This window comes from Gekko japonicus, unplaced genomic scaffold (assembly GCF_001447785.1).
Source record: "Gekko japonicus isolate JY-2015 unplaced genomic scaffold, Gekko_japonicus_V1.1 scaffold2938, whole genome shotgun sequence".
Lineage (NCBI taxonomy): Eukaryota > Metazoa > Chordata > Lepidosauria > Squamata > Gekkonidae > Gekko > Gekko japonicus.
In genome coordinates, this window is record NW_015170364.1 from 148,008 (window position 1) to 165,581 (window position 17,574).

Genomic DNA, 17,574 nt, shown 5'->3' on the forward strand with positions numbered 1-17,574 from the left:
TATCAGTCAGCTATTGATATCTTGTTGGGGGGGGGTGGGGAGATAGCTTTGACTCATAGGCTTGTACACAAATCTGTTAAGAACTCTAAAAGAATTTTTTTCCTTCTAGCCTGTTAAGAACTCTTCTTAACAGGCTGGAAGGAAAAAATTCTTTTAATTCACTGCTTCAAAGTGCACTGAGAAATGCCTGCATGCCATTTGGATGTAAACTACAATGATAGGAGCAACACACCATCAATTTCCTTCACAGAACCTTCTAGCCTGTTAAGAACTCTTCTTAAGAACTCTTCTTAACAGGCTAGAAGGAAAAGTTCTTCTAATTCACTGGTTCAAAGTGCACTAAGAAATGCCTGCATGCCATTTGGATCTAAACTACAATGATAGCAGCAACACACCATCAATTTCCTTCACAGAAAACTGACTTACCCGATTGCTTGTTTCACTGCAGACGTTGGGTTTGAAAGCGCATTTGCAGAGTTCACCACTTCAGTAGATGACTGGGTCTCCAGCCCTTCATTTTCCTTCTCCTTCTGTTCTAATGAAGAGTCCACGCATGCAGAGCTCTCTTGAAGCTGAATAACTGCCGGAGAACTTCCTTGCTCCTCTGGCCGAACATTATTTGCAAGGATGTGAGCCTCAGAGATTATCACTTCTTCCCACTCAGTCTCCTGCATCTGTCCCCCAGAAGGAGCTGCATTCAGTAGCTGGCTCACAGCTTCAGAGACCTCTAGAGTACATTTCGATGCACCGTCCTGTACCACTGCCTGTCCTAAGGCTGACGGTGGCTGACTTCTTTTGGGCCCCAACGTTTTTATAGGCACACCTGAATTTGGCTCAGATTTGCCTTTTGTCTGCTTCACCTGAAAGCACAAAACACAACCAATATCACACTCACTTCAGTTTGGACATTCACAACTAATCAAGGTCAAATCTGACTGGCATGAGAAAGAAATGAATGATTAACAGCTGACGAGCAGGCACTAACATTACAAAACAAGTACATCTACCCACTATCCCCATCACAGCATTTCACTTTGCATCATTTTCCATGTTTGGAGCACACAAATACAGAAGCAGCTGGAAAACAGAGGACCTCTTTGTAACACAGGATTCTGAAGAACATGTGGCATACCTCCTCCAAGCTGCTCTATCAGGCACAAGGGGTAAAGAACATGAATAGGAAAGGTAACAGCGAGAGAAGGTCTCACTGTAGAAGTCAGAAAGGCTCCTCAAGCAGGTGCTGCAGAGCCAGAAAATAAACTCTCTAAATAAATGCAGTCTAGATAGGATCAAATAAAGTCTGGAGGAAATCAAGAACTCTGGTTTTCATTGCCATACTTTAAATGATGCCCTTTTATTACAGACCAGCTAACATAAGAAAGGGGACCTTTCCAGTACTCTCCAATTATCATAAGTTTCAACACACATTCGTTCTGGAGGTGCTTGAAGCTACTGAGGAAAGGGAGAGAACAAGAGACAATGTGCATGTCCTTTCGTGTGTATACCATAAGATCAAAACCATTATGCTCCAGTTTACAGAAGGCTTATTTGAGGTACAGAAAAGGGGTAGCCATGTCATTGTGGTCAGTCAAGACTCTACTAGTATTCAGGGCCAATTCTGATACTACCAACACTTGATAGGAAGTGCTTTAAAAGGATTCTATGTAGAAGGTGCTCTGTGCGGAAATGTCAAAGAAACGCATGGATCTTCAGCATCTTTCTTTTTTTTTGTGAAGTCTCACAGACTATCAGCCATCTTCCTTCCATAGTCTCTAAACCAAACTAAGAGATTACTGGTAGATCTGTTCTGAGTGAGACCTTGGGTTTTTCTGCATGCTTAACTGACTCCTGATTTTGGCAGTCAATCCACAAGCACTGGGATCGATTCTTCCACATGTCTGCCCTCCCTCTGCGTTTTTACAGCTCTGGAGTCAGGTTTTTCCCACTCATACCTTAAATAATCAGGATTTTCAAGAGAGGGTGTTGCCAACATCAGTGGTGTCATCAGTGTTATGAGAGCACCCCTTCTTTTTATTTTCGCACATGCTTATATTGATATACCGTTGTAGCGATAGGTTCTCTGAATTGCCAGCTTTCATTTTAAAAAAAGTCTTAAGCCCTCATGAAAATGTAAGGGGGAGAAAGGCCTATGTCCATAAGGGAAGAGGCTACAGACTTTTTCTTAAAATGAAAGTTGGGAATTTAAGGAACCTGAAAAAACTACCACCACAATGGTATACTCATATATCGACATTTTAGTGCCTTTAAAAAATTATTTCTATACCCTTCCTGCTATGCACAATGACACAGAAGACCCACTATGTCTACAAAAAATGTTATCACTTACATGCTTTTATTTTCTGGATTAAAAACTAAAGCAAAAAAGCTAGATGTGTTTTTCCGTAATTTGAAACGTACCTTTGGGATCCATTTCCCTCCCAGGAAGTTTCCACACAGAGGGCATTTTGGTGGCTTGTGTCTGGTCACATAAGTAAAGGAACAGCCAGGATTGGAGCAATTTCCATGCCCTCTGCGAGTGTAAGTAGTTGTCTGAAGTGACAGGAGTATGAATGACTTTACAGAACAAGAATTTACATCATATTACATTTCTTGCCTCTCAACAAAGATACAAACATGAGGCCCCACAGTTATCCAACAGAAATTACATGCTATATGACCGCTAAGATTTATGAAATGTTAAATGGTTCCCACATAACAGAGGGACAGACAAAGAGGGCAGAGTATCACGCTATGGGCTACACAAGCAATATGTATGAACTTAGTGTTTTCGGGGGGGGGGCATCTTTCATTAAATAAGTGACACACTTGCTCAATTAGTGAAACAGTCAGTGATGCCAATGAGCAGGTTTCCATATGCTGAGACATCAGAACAGGTGAGTGAACAGATTACTGTCAAGTGGTGGGAGTGGAAACAAGACTGTATCAGTAGGACAGGATCACATGTACTACTTCATGTGGCTCTCTGGACAGAAGCCCCAAATGGACCTCATGTTAGCCAACATTTCTAGGAATTTACTGAAAATGAGATATTCTTGCCATTTCAACTTCAATCCCACTAATAATAGCTCATTTTCAGAGGGCATGAGCCCCGAAAAGTTCCTACAAACTGCGGAAGAAAGAGAAGAAGTAAAGGCTGAAGGACTCTTAATTGTGCCTTTGAGAACTTTGGTTCTAGGGGATGATGGGGGGCACTGTTTTTGGGCAATTAAATGTAACTGGGGATGGTTAAAAGGGTTAAAAGATTGACACAGTTCATAAGAAGTACAAAGATGAAAAGTTTGAATGAAGTATAAAAAGCTAGTTGGAGATCTCCTCTCTTGGGTTTTTAGTTAGTAGTGGGTTCTTTACTTATATGTAGCTTTCCCTTTCCCTTTTTTCTGTTCTAGTTTTTGTAGTGTTTAAAAAATCAATAAAAAATCCCCTCCGGGGGCTTAAAAAAATAAAAATAAAATAGTTCATTTTCAGCCTCAGTAAGCCAAAGGTTACTCAGACCGTGCCCATTACATCAGAGTTTATTTGCACTGTATTAAAGCAGCCTTGTTTTTCATCTTGACCATGTGAGCAGGAAGGAGAATAGAAAACAAACAATTGCTTTTGCTTTGTTGTGCAGTCAAGAGGCAGAAGGTGGCCAGTTAAGAACATAAGAAAAGCATTGCTGGATCAGACCATTAGTCCAGCATCCTTTTGCACAGTGGCCAACCCTCTGGAGGGCCAACAACATGGCATAGAGGTCGAGACCTTCCCCTGATGTTGCCTCCTAGCTCTGGGATTCAGAGGATGACTGCCTCAGTCACCATGGCTACTAGCCACTGATAGACCTGTCCTTCATGAAGCTATCTAAACCCCTTTCAAAACTGTTGATTCCAGTAACAAATCACTACATCTTCTGGCAGTGAATTCCACAATTTAATCACTCTCTGTGTAAAGAAGTATGTCCCTTTGTCCATCCTGAATCTACTGCCCATCAGCTTCATTGGATACCCTTGAGTTCTAGTATCTTGGGAGAGGGAGAAAAATGTCTCCAGTTCCCTACTGGAGTGCAGGAAAGACCTAGAAAGCCAGCTGCGTGCATATTTTGCGTTCTGCAACCAAACATGGGAGGGACCTGGCCATGGACTTGTGGCCTGACTGATGGGTATCCACTCTCCTACCTCTTAGGATGTTTTTAATTGCAAGGAAAACTGACCCTTCACAGCTTGGGATTTTGTGCAGACCGGGAACTGCAAGGAAAACTGACCACAGCTTGGGATTTTGTGCAGACCGGGAACTGCATTGGCTGAACTCAACACTAGAAGCAGCAGCCCACTAGAAGCAGCAGCAGCAACACTTCCAACTCCCAGGGCAGAGCTACCACTTCACTGACCATGCCTGCTATCTTTACAGGGTACCTGAGCAAAAGAAGAGCCTAACAGCTAACCCTCCAAGTTATGAGGCAGACCACTTCCCCCAGAACTAGACACGTATCTTTATAATACAAGAAAAATGAAAAGTGTTTCTAAAACAGATGGTCTCAGCATTTCTTACACTGACCAGTTTGATGGATGCTGGATTTTCCAGAACAGAATGAGCTGGCAGAGGTAGCATAATGAACTGTGCAGTAGGCGTTGAAGTATTACTTTCTTCTCTATCCTACAAATAAAAACCAGAGTAAGAAAACATGGACAGCTTTATCTATGCTGTTGCCATTCATCACAGGCATCCACATCAATATAAAGGTCATACAAAAACCAACAATACCTACAGAAATTAGGTTTGCTTAACGGACAATTTGTTTTCCAGCTGAAAGTGGCTAGGATAATTCCAAAGGCAGCCCTCTTTTCTCCTCTATATCTGCAGATCTAAATGGAGTTCTAAACAATGCTTGAAAGAAATTGTTTATTATGTATTAACAATGATTCCAACATATCAAATTGCAACTTTGCTAATCAGTCCAAGAAGGACTTTAATAAACTAGAGGTTTAACAACTGGAGCAGGACTGTATCTACTGCTTGTTAGCACCAGTCAGTCACCACTACATGACTCTCACTTATGCTCACTGAAGGCCCCTGTGGCGCTCAGCGCCATACCTCCGGGGCAGTGTTCCCTCTAAGCTGAGTTAGTGTGAGCTAGCTCACAGTTTTTTAGGCTCCAGCTCACACATTTTTGTCTCCACTCAGGAAGGATGGCTCCAGAGCAAACTAATTTATGCAGTAGCCAAATCACTCATTCACAACTTTAATGACAGTAGCTCACAAAGCAGAATGTTTGCTCACAGGACTCCACAGCTTAGAGGGAGCATTGCTCCGGGGTCCTCTAAACTCCCACAGCAGCTTTTCAGAGAGCAGCGTGGGCTGCAGAAGGAAAAGGGAAGCAGGAAATTCCTATGAGAATACCTCCGCTCACAGTTTCTTGGATACAACCAATTATAAGTAAGGATGAAGACAGCCATCCCTGATCTGTTGCTGAAGAGACATAACATGCGGATTCTGTGAACTTAGGCAAAGCATGAGAGGGAGGGCAGGAAGGGTTGCATTAGTACTTAGTTCTTGTGGCCCTTTCTTACATGCCCAGGGAAATGCTGATTGCCACGTTGGGGTCAGGAAGCAATTTTTCTCCAGGCCAGTTTGGCCAGAGATCCTGGAGTTTTTTTGTCATCTTCTGGGCATGGAACTGTGGTCACTGGGGGTGTGGAGGGGGAGGTATTTGTGAATTTTTTGCCTTGCGCAGGGGGTTGGACTAGATGACCCCTGAGGTACCTTCCAACTCTACGATTCTAAAAGTACAAATCCTCCATGTAAAGGAGCAAGAGGAATCCTAAATACACTTACTTAGGAGCAAGTGCCAGTGATATCAATAGAACCTCCTTCCAGAGGGGAAATATCTCAGACTGGAGTATAAATATAAAAACAGGAAGAAAAGAAATTACCATAATCTTTACTTACTCTTCTGGTCAGCACTGTTACCACAGAGAGGCCATCTGAAATCTGTGGTTGTGCCACACTAACACTCCCATTGGAGGCATCTGAGGAGCTGTTAACCAGAGTCTCTTCAATAACCACACTGGCTGTTTGATAAGGATAGCTGTCTCCCACTTCCAAAGGGGTCTCATCCAGGATGACCTCTCCAGCTACTTTATGGGCTGTAGGTTGGGCATAGTGAGACAAGATTTCTGATGCAACAACTTCTTCTATTGTGTCTGACTGAACAAATGAGGCTGCGTCTTCTGCAACCCCTTCAATGGCAATGCACTGCTCAGAAATGCCAACTTGGCTGGATTCTACAGAAAGGATGTTCTGCACAGCACTGTGGGAAGTGCCCGTGGCATTAGCAGATGCTGTCAGGCCTTCTGATGCTGTTTGGCCCTGGGCCACACAGAGTTCAAAGTGCTGCTTACTCCTCTCCTCTTGGAGAGCGCCTTTGGGAATAATTATGTAATCTGAGCGAGGAAGGATTTTACGGAAACCTGGAATGTCCGGAACGACAGCAGACAGTGAAGACAACTTCGAGTTCTATAGAAAAGGTGAGAACATAAGGAGGTAAGAACATAAGAGAAGCCAATGCTGGATCAGGCCAATGGCCCATCCAGTCCAACACACTGTGTCACACAGTGGCCAAAACCCTGGTGCCATCAGGAGGACCAACGGGGAGGCCAGACAACAATCAGATTGTTGTTTTGATACACCCTTCATTTATCACTGCTTCAGAAGGCAAAAGGCTACCAAGGCCTCATTATTGTTACAAAAACTTTCACTACCTCTCTCAGTTAAGTCCATTCACTTTTTCCATCTGAAACCTTAAATTCCTCCACTGAGGCACACCATAGCATTCTTACTGTAGAGTGTACACATTCCCCCCTGCACATTTGCATGCATTCATTTCATGCACAGTTGGCTGTTTTACAGCAGTGGGTTTTGTAACTGCTTAAAAGCACCCTATACATAAAAGAGCTTCTTATACTGCGCAAATATGAATGACCTGTAAATGCTACAGAAGGCACTGTATCAAACATCAGCAAGTTGCCCTCTAAAGTATTTTATGTTACTGGTAAGACTCCCAACAAATGCATTGTAATTAGATGACTTTAAGTGCTTAGATACTCGTACCAAAATTTGCAGGGACCCATCCTACCAGGTTCCTGGAATTTTTCCAGCCAGATGCATTGTAAGACAAGACAGCGTAGCTGTTTAAAGAAACCTAGATGCTTTGCAGCTGTACAAAACTGTTCCTCTTTTACAAAACTGTTAATCCTTTCTCAAAATAATACTGAAATTTCTCAAAATGATAATGAAATGAAAGACCACAATACTTTCAGCATTTTATTCGTGTAAGTTTTCAGAGAAGAGCAACACACACTACAATGATTCCCATGCCTGGAAGTGTCATGAAAAGAAGCTACTTATGTAAATTAAATTACCGGGTCTAAACCTTCTTTCTCTAATTTGGCCTTCTCCAAATAATAACTTTTCTCAGCCACACTGAGCAGCCTCCAGCTCTCACTGATCTTCTTGTTAATTTCAGACTGAGGGAGATGTGGGAGGTCCTGTTGAACTTTCAGGTAGATGTCATAATAGTACAGAAGGTATGCAGATCTGAAAAGCAAACAAAACCCAGCCTTTTAAAAACAGCTCGAAATATCACATTTGAATCAAAGAACCCACCTATCCCACACCTGCCAGTATTCACAGATTTGTTTTTAGATAAATAAAAGATATAAGACTGCCTTCTGTGAATAAGACTGTATAAAGACTAGGGCTGGAAGCATTAATCTGTAAATTACATACTAAGGTGTTTCTGTCACTCCAGTCAGAATGCCCACTGGAGCCAGAGCCACTCTGTATCGTATCATGGGTCAAGGATTTAATCACTTGCCTACTTGTGCCTTGACTTCCCCAGACCATCCAACTCTGTCAGCCCCAAAAGCCAGTTTGTTCTACAAGGTAATACACTGCAGCAGCGGGAAGCAGGGATGGAAAAAAGCTGGAGAATCATCAATACTTTCTAGACCAGCTAATAGTGTGGACACACATTCCATCTGCCTTGCAATCATCTGCTTTTTACTGTTAACAAATCACATGAGTTTTCTTCATGAGTTCCCTCAGGTACTCAAGGGTTTCAATAATCTGAATAATTGCTTCAGAAATTCAAAATCATTTATCTGTTGCAAACCCACAAGAGTTACCATTTTGTCATTGCATAAAAGGTAAAGGTAAAGGTTCCCTTGCTCGAAAGCCAGTCAAGTCCGACTCTAGGGTTGCGGTGCTCATCTCCGTTTCAAAGCCGAAGAGTCAGCGCTGTCCGAAGACGTTTCCATGGCCATGTGGCCGGCATGGCTAAACACCAAGGTGCACGGAACGCTGTTACCTTCCCACCGAAGTTGTACCTATTTATCTACTTGCAATTTCTTGCTTTCGAACTGCTAGGTTGGCAGAAGCTGGAACTAGAGACGGGAGCTCACTCTGTCATGCGGCAACTCGGGTCTCAAACTGCTGAACTACTGACCTTCCACAGCCTGCAGTTCAGCGTCTTAACCACTTGAGCCACCGCAGCATACTGAGTCATAAAACGAAGTCAAAACTGTTTAACATTTCCTAACAAGGTTCTAAAAAAAGAGGATGGGCTGTGGCTCAGTGGAAGAGCCTCTGCTTTACACACAGAAGGTTGCAGATTCAATTCCTGGCACACCCAATTAAAAGACCAGGTAAGAAGTGATGTGATAGACCTCTACCTGAGATCCTGGAGAACCACTGTCAGTCTGAGTAGACAATACTGACCTTGATGGACTGATTGTTTGATTCAGTATAAGGCAGCTTCATGTCTGTTCAAAATGCCACATGTATATATGCTGATAAGACTCATGAGAGGCTAGTTTCTATTCACAACACTTAAGATTTGACTATTTTTTATGAATTCATGAATAAAGATCTATTTTAGCCCAGCATGAGCACTAGGAAATCATTCTGTGTGAAAAGTCACTCTAAAGGATGAAAAGCACTCACCTGGGTTTTTTAGCTTTTTCCCCTTGATCTCCAGGACTTCTATATTTCTTCTTCTTTTTAGACGGCACTGGAGATGCATAGGTGTAGGTACCTTCTATCTCCTCCATTACCACAGTTACTTCACCACCATCATATGGAGCCTCCATTACTAGAAAAAAAAAATCCCAAATTAGACACTCTCCAAATTATTAAACACTCGTAAGTTATATGGCATAAAACTGGTCCTCATTTATTTTACAACTCAGCTGAAAGACGTAGATCCAGAATATTTCAGGGTCACAAAGGAACTGTTAGAGCTACCCAGTATAAATCCACTATACTTCTGACAGCTTCTCATCGAGTAAAAACAACTATGGGTCTAAATATCTCAGGCTACTGGGATGATTTGAGTCTTTGAGAGAAGGACAGAGTAGAAGGACTTTCCCTACACAGCAACCCTCTCCAATGAAAGCTCCATGGTTGCTACAGCTGCTCAAGCAGCATAGCAGCAACAAGCCTTCCAGTAGACAGCTTCCCTTGCATTCCGCCTGCCCCTCTTCCTGTGCCATCCAAAACTGGGGGTCTTTCCTGGGGGGGGGGTTAACCCATCATTTACAAACCTTTTATATCGATATGTTGATAACATTAATTACTATTTTTAAAAACCTTCAAAAAAGCCTTCTGGTGGCCTCTAGGAGAATGGCTATTACAGGGGTGGTTTCCACAAAAGGACAGGCTTGTGTGGTTTCCCCTGGTGCAGCTACAAATACAGCACAGAAGCAACGAGGTTTCCACATAGCAGGTTCCAAGCAGCAGCCACAGACACCCTCTTCCAGGACCACTGGTGCCTTTAAAAAGTATCAAAACTCAGCAATAACATTATTGATAATGTTATAACTATAGGTGAAACAGATTCTCTAATTCCTAGCTTCTTTCTTTTCTTGTTTTGTGTGTGTGCGTGTCTGTGTTCTATTATGCCTTCTATTATGGAGATATGCCTTTCCACTTATACCTCTGCACTTATACCTCTGCAATGGCAGAGTCTAGAGACTTACTTTCTTTTTAAATGACATCTGAGAATTCAGGGAACCCACTGCACATACTGTTATAGTGTTATATTAGTATAACAATATTCAACTGCATTAAAAAAATTAAAAACCCTCGGTGGCAGGGGAAGAAAATGGCCCTAAGAGGGACAGTATCAGAGGAAATGGCTGTCATGTGGGTGGGAAAACCCAAACTCTCCCACCCCTTCAGCAGCCATCCAAACTTTATTGCAATCTTTCTCCAAACTCCACTGTAAAGTAGGTTTGCAAAAGATCAGAGAAAAGACAGGGAAATCTGGGAAGGTGCAAAAATACACTACAATGGGGTGGGGAAGCAAGGGGGGGAAATGCTTCCCAACAGCACTGAACACAGGCCATATAAACCACATGGGGATGGCCAGGGGCTGGTGAAGGTGTGGCCGTGAGGGGAGGACCAGAAAAATCCAGACTTTCCCACCTGCATGGCAGCCATCCTGGATTTGCTGTGATTGTTCCCAAAACTTTGCAGCAATGCAGGGTTGGGGAGGATCAGAGAAAAGCTAGGGAAAACCCAAGAGGTGCACAGCTACACCATGCTGCTGTGGAGATGCAGAAAAAAATTGCCAAAAGCACCTGTAAATAACTCATGTGGAAAAGCCCTACAATAAATAAATAAATCCAATTTAAAACAAATACAAAGCAACATTTTTCAAACTGCCACTTCACGTCCAGCCTTAAGTAGCTACAGGTAAGTACAATTGAAGGCATAATAAATCTTCACCTACTGCATATATTTCTTACACAGATATAATTTTGGCCAGAAAAACACACAAGAGCTTGTACACACATGTGACATGAACACATCTATTTTATTGCCTGTAGTTACTCACAGGTAAGTCACAACTGACTGTAGGTTTGCAACATGTGCACAGTTTCAGAAACAACATCAGTACATTACAGCTTTGTTACGCAGAAGAAACATCCATTCGGGAAATAAAATTGCTGCATATGATACAGCCACTACAGATCTGAAGTGATTCACTCTCATCAACCATTTATTACAAATACTAACCACTAAACAGGAAAACCCCAACCATAAACATTTTTAAAACCACCTCTACAGTTTTGAAGGCAGTGCCAAATACTTCTATTCAGCTTGCTTTCCAATTTCCACTTTTAATTCTGTCATACAAAACCTTTAGGGACATAACTTATAACGACTGCTGTGATGCAAAAACAGTGGAAATCTCAATGCAGAAGAGGGTAGCCAACTCTAACCTGGGAAATTCCTGGAGATTAAGGCGTGGTGCTTATGAATGGGAGGATTTGGGGAGGGATTTCACCTAGAATCTATAGGATAACAACATCCTGTTTATCCTTTGAAGCTACCGTTTTTACCCAAAGGAACTATCTCTGTGATCTGGAGATCAGATGTCATTCCCGGAGAATTCCAGGCCCTAACCTGGAGATTAGCAGTCCTTAAGGGGGGGGGGGGGCTTTTAAAAGAGACCTTATCTTTCATTCCACTGGAGAACGATGGTAAATAAGAACTGTGGTCCGATCTGGGCCGTTTTTCTGTAAACCTTTCTCCATTCACCTACTAATGGACCCCACAGCCTCCAAACGCCCCTCCGTCACCTTCACTTGCCTCCGATATTAATGCATCACTACCCGCAGGCTGCCGTACGGGAACCACCGCTCGCTGCTATTACTAAAGGAGCGCCAATCCAAGGCAAGGGCTGCACCAGTTCCCGCGGATGGCGCGAGCCCGAACTCACCCGGGCGCGCGGGACGGGACGGTCATGAGGAGAAAAATCCGCAGCCTCAGCATGCCGAGGAGCAGGATCAGGCCACTCTACTCAAGACAACCGTAACATCCGCGAAGGGAAAAGAGAGAAAGGGAGACGCTTCAGCAACGAATGCCTTGGTGGGGATATCCAAAGCAGAGCTTAACCCAGGCACCGTACCGGAAACCTCAACCTCCACAAGTTCTTCCTGTGCGCCTATAGGTCATCCGACGTATGAGTATCCGTGGGAGGGGAAAATAAGCGAAGGCGAAAAATCATAGAGTTAAGAAAGTCTAAGAGCAAGAAGAGCGGCCAAGGGCCTATCTGGGAATAAGAAACGATCATAGAGTTTCTTCGCCTCCTTTCGGGCTCGGAATGTTCGAGGGTCGCGTTATGGGACGGCGGGGGGATCGGCACGGAAGTTCCTGATTGTTATTATTAACTAATTAAAACACCAAAACATTGTTTCAGTGGCGCATAACTAAGTTTCTCCCCCCCCCCTTCAGATGGAAGATCTACTTAGAATTTTCAGAAAAAGGCACAGACCAGCCAAGCAGAGGAGCACCGTGTTACGACTGATCAGTAACCCTCCGGTATCACAGTAAAGCATGATCTACTCCGTGAAAACTAATCTGGCAAAGCATCTTGTCTTGTGCGGTCCTAACGAATATATTATGGCACAGGTTTTCGTCAGTAAAAGCTTACTTTGCCAGATATGGAAGAGCAACGTTCAAGTTCAGTACCACCTTAAAAGACCTAACAAGGTTTTCAGGGTGTAAGCTTTCTAGAATCAAAGCTCTCAGGCTCTCTGAGGTGCTCTTTTATTGCGGACCAAAGTGGCTGTCCATCTGAAAGTTCGTCAGATACAGGAGCACCTGGCTGGCATAGTATGCACTGACTTATAATTAGTCTTTTAAGGTGTCACAGGACTCGCTGCTAGTTTGGATGCTGCCAACTAATATGGCTACCCTTCCGGAATTTCAGTGAATATTGGTGATGGAGAAAATTGGGGACCACAGCTCCCAGTTTGTTTCTAGGTTTTGGGGGGAGCTCATGAAACTGATGGGAGTGGAGCGGGGCTTGAGCAGTGCCTACCATCCCGAGACGGATGGGCAAACCAATGAGTTAATCAAACTCTTGAACAGTATCTCAGGTGCTTTACTAATTTCCAGCAAGACGACTGGGAGGGGCTTCTCCCCTTGGCTGAATTTTGCTATAACAATGCATGTTATTCATCAACTGGTGTATCCCCATTCATGGCGGTCTATGGTTATGAGGCACTGCCTCTCCCCTTCCTTTCGGAACTCCCCCTCCCAGAGGGGGAAATGGGTGACTGGTGTAAATGTCTTAAAGAAGCCTGTCCTGTCCTGTGTAAAACCTTATATGCGGCCAAACAGGCTTACAAAACTCAAGTGGATAAGAAACGTTCTGATGCCTGGGATGTCTAGCCGGGTGATTCGGTTTATGTGTCCACCAAGAACTTTAAAGGGCTACGACTTAGTCGTAAGTTGGGATGGAAGTTTGTGGGACCTTTCAAGGTATCACGGAAAATCAATGACGTGGCTGTGGAACTTGAATTGGCCAAAAATCTAAGACATTTGCATTCCGTTTTCCATTTCAGCCTATTGCACCGTGATCCAGGGCCAAACGTCTGGTGACCGCAACAACCATGCCCCCTTCCAAGGCTCGTGAAAGGCTAACCGCATCACGAAGTTGCTGACATTTTGGACTCTAAGCTGAAGCGAAATAAACTGTATTATTAGATTGAATGGGTGGATTTCGGTCCCCAACACAGGGAATGGGTGGCGAAGGAATATGTTTCCACCACCTGCCTTCCTAAACGCTTCCATCGCCATTTCCCAGAGAAACGGGGGGAGGGGGAGGTCCTTGGGAGGGGCAGGATGTCAGGTAACCCTGTCATTAGGTTGGAATGTGCTGGGGGCATCTTCTTCTCACGCCAGCTTATCCTGTCTGGTTCTTCACTGTTTATCTGTAGCCTGACCTTGATCTGTTTTCCAGCTGCAATGGTGCCCGGCCTGGGAATATCAACCGTTTGAGCGCAAAGCCGCTTGCCTGCCCGCGCGTGGGAAATGTAATCATTGGCTTCAGTTTATTGGGGGGTGACGTTTGATTTTACTATAAGTCAGTAGCCATCATATTGCAGGTCATTCTTGACACAAGCTGTATACTCGTTCTTTAGTAATGGACTATCATTAAACACTTATCTTCTTGAGAAGCCTTGGTGTGCGGCGTGATCCTGCTAAGGAGCTTGACACCTGGCCCCACTGGTGGACCTCCTGATGGCACCTGGTATTTTTGGCCACTGTGTGACAGAGTGTTGGACTGGATGGGCCATCGGTCTGATCCAACATTGGCTTCTCTTATGTTCTTATGGGAGAGAAATCACAAATACAGAACAAATTGAACAGTGATCAAATAGCAACAAAGACCTAGGCAACGAAAAATGTTTTAACTGATGCATAAAAGGGAAGAAAGTAAGTGCTTGACATGTAATCTGTGGGGGTCTGTTAAAAAATTCTGAAAGGCACTATGGAAAATGTCCTGTCTCCAAAAAAGTGAGAGAACTCTGAGCAGGCCCACAACAGAGGATCTTATAGAATGAGTAGTTTTGGGATAGGGATGTATGAATGTATGTGAGTGAAGACAGTATTTTAGTGTTGGCTTGCCAATCCCCAGGTGAGGGCAGGGGATCCATCACCCGCGTGCCATTGGCTGGGTGCTGGGTCTGCTGCTCTTCCCCGCCCACTGCCAGCTTGGCCACTTTCCTGTCAGAATAAACTACCCAAAGGGCTCTGTCTCCTGCTTGGTTCCTCAGTGGCTGGCTGGCTACTGAGGCAGGCCAGCGGCCGTCAAACCATTCTCTTCAACCTCCTGCTGGGCGGCTGACTTTTCCCTAGGGTTGCCAATCTCCAGGTGGGACTTGGAGATTTCCTGCTGTTACAATTGATCTCCAGATGACAGAGATCAGTTCCCCTGGAGAAAATGGCTGCTTTGGAAGGTATACCATATGGCATTATACCCTACTGAGTCCTTCCCCTCCCCAAACGCTGCCCTCCACAGGATCCACCCCCCAAATCTCCAGGCATTTCCCTACTCAGAGCTGGCAACCCTACTTTCCCTTTAGTGACTGTCGCTAGGCAACCAAGCTTGGTTCTGTCAATAAAAGGCGGGGAGAGGAGACGCTTTCCATGCCTATTTTGGCCTTTGGGGAAAAACTCATTGGGGCTAGTCCTGACTAGGGTTGCCAGCTCCAGGTTGGGAAATTTTGTGGTGGAGTCTACAGAAGCCAGAGTTTAGGGAGGGGAGCAGCCTCAGCTAAACAGAATGTCATAGAGGCCACCCTCCAAAACAGTTATTTTATCCAGGGGGAAAGAGAGAGATCTGTTGTCTGGAGTTCAGTTGTGATACCAGGCAATACCACAGCCAGTGTGGCTTAGCAGTTAGTGCTTCAGAGCAGGATCTGCCAGACCCAGGTTCTTGCTGTGGAAGCTGAGTGGGTGATTTCAGACCAGTCACAAACTTTCAGCCTAACCTAATTGTTGTCAATCTCCAGGTGAGGGCTGGAAATCACTCAGAATTACAACTGCTCTCCAGATGGCAGAGATCAGTTCCCCTGGAGAAAATGGTTGATTGTGTGTCCTTATACTCTGCTGAGATGGGCCCCCTATAACAGCCAGTGTGACATAGCAGTCAGGGCTTCAGAGCAGGGTAGCGGTTTAGGGGGGAGGGATGGAAAGCTGAAGTCAGAGGGGCAAATAAAGGTAGGTTGATGATTGGCTGGGAAGGAGATAGGGTTGCCAACTCCATCTTGGAATATTCCTAGAGATTTGAGGGGTGGAGCCTGGAGCAGGTATGGTTTGAAGAGGGGTGGGACCTCAGACAGGTACATTGCCATGACTCCACCCTCCAAACCAGCCATTTCCTTCTGAAGAACCATTGTTGCCAATCTCCAGGTGGGAGCTGGCGATCACTCAGAATTACAGCTGCTGTCCAGGAGGGATGGAGGATGAGATGGAAAGCTGAAGTCAGAGGGTAGGCTGATGGTTGGCTGGGAAGGAGATAGGGTTGCCAGCTGCAGGTTGGGAAATTCCTGAAGATTTGAGGGGTGGAGCCAAAGGGGGTGGGATTTGAGGAGGGGTGGGTCCTCAGACAGGTACAACCCTCCAAACCAGCCATTTCCTCATGGGGAACCATTGTTGCCAATCTCCAGGGTAGGGCTTGAGAGCACTCAGAATTATAACTGCTCTTCAGATGGCAGAGATCAGGTCCCCTGGAGAAAACGGTAAGCTCTGTGTCATTATACCTTGCTGAGATCACCACAGCAAATTGACACTGAGTGCCCAAGGCCAGGGCACCCATCCAGAGCCTTTTTCTAAAGCTCATTGTATTTGTTTCCACAATGGGCCTTATTCCTAGTAACATTATAATGATATTCAATTACCATTTAAAAAAAAACTTTAAAAGTCCTAGGGAATAATGGATGCTGTCTGGGGACTGAGGCAGATATGTTGTTTAAGAATAAGAAAAGTCATAAATTTAAAAACTAAACTGCCATGGTAACACATTTTATCTGCAGTCGCGATTAGGCATTTTTTCCTGCATGCAAACTGGCCCTGAGTGGCTTCCTGTAGACAAGAACTAAGCATGGGGAACAGGAATTCCAGGTCCAGAGTGGCAGCACTGGATGTAGTTTATTTTAGCCATATCTGAAATACAGTATAAGGTTTCCTTTCATGACTCACAAGCTTGTATGTATGAAGTTTGTTTGGGAGTGTATGGGAACCCAGTTTACACATTTTTACCAATCCCAGAGAAATTTTGCTTAGGTCTTGCGTTACAGAATACAATTCAGTCCAAAAGGCATTATAAAAGCATAAGGTTTGTTTTGTTCCATTAACTTGATTTTAAAAGACTTTTGTGCTCCCCAGACATCTTGCATGCTGCACAGTGTAACTGAATTAAGTAGTGCCTGTCAGCTGTGAGCAACTGCACAACTAGTTCTTAGAAAAGAAGGCATTAGGAAATTGACCCTCACTGGCTTCCTACAGAATGCCATTGGAGTAAAACATTATTTATAAACAGGCACTTGGAAAACTTGGGACTTCCTCCATTAGCTTGCTTGCTTTTTACTTCTAAAGGGCTTACATGGTATCCTGTTTCCTTCAGTGTCTTCCAGCTAACTGAGCAATGTAGCAGCATTTAGTAGTGCCTGTCAAGGACAGGAAGTTTGAACAAATCCCACTCCACAACCAATTCTTAGAAAAGAAGTCATTAAGGAAATATTTGTCATGTGTTTTCTGGAATTTCTAACCAAGTTCTGTCCATTCCTAAACTTTGTATATACTGGTCTCAGGTGTCATAGACTAGGTCCAGAAGTTTAAACCCAAATATTTAGATGTGTTACAATAGGATTTCCAGATCCCAGCCATGAGGCCATAGTGTGGTTTAAGGGAAGGTTCTCAATGATGCAAAGAGTTTGCAAAGAGGGAGTGTCTACATTGGACCACACTCCTCTCAATCGGTATGAAAAAAAATTGGAATGGGGTACAACAACGTTCACATAATCTTTATGAAACTGATGGAAATGTAGCATTTTAATGAAAAAAATCATTCTTTATTTTAGCTGTCCATATCCTTGCATGTTGTGAAGACACTGGAGAGCATGACCTGAGGAAACCTGGTTGCAAGTCCCCACTTGGTTATGAAGCTCACTGGGTGACCTTGAGCTGGTCACTTTCTCTCAGCCTAACCTCTTTCAAAGTGAA

General features: G+C 44.1%; 1 protein-coding gene across 1 annotated transcript in view; it reads right to left on the reverse strand.

Annotated features, from left to right (window-relative positions):
* The window catches only part of HMGXB3 (HMG box domain containing 3), a 27,543-nt gene extending 15,556 nt beyond the window's left edge, over positions 1 to 11,987 (reverse strand). Inside the window, exons 1-8 of the mRNA XM_015418228.1 lie at positions 11,780 to 11,987; positions 8,998 to 9,145; positions 7,416 to 7,590; positions 5,944 to 6,510; positions 4,552 to 4,650; positions 2,419 to 2,550; positions 427 to 860; positions 233 to 261 (exon numbers count right to left, since the gene is read on the reverse strand). Of these exons, the coding sequence (XP_015273714.1) occupies positions 233 to 261; positions 427 to 860; positions 2,419 to 2,550; positions 4,552 to 4,650; positions 5,944 to 6,510; positions 7,416 to 7,590; positions 8,998 to 9,143 (1,582 nt within the window). The 5' untranslated portion in view covers positions 9,144 to 9,145; positions 11,780 to 11,987. The remainder of the gene's footprint in view (positions 1 to 232; positions 262 to 426; positions 861 to 2,418; positions 2,551 to 4,551; positions 4,651 to 5,943; positions 6,511 to 7,415; positions 7,591 to 8,997; positions 9,146 to 11,779) is intronic.
* Between the last annotated feature and the right edge of the window lie 5,587 nt (positions 11,988 to 17,574).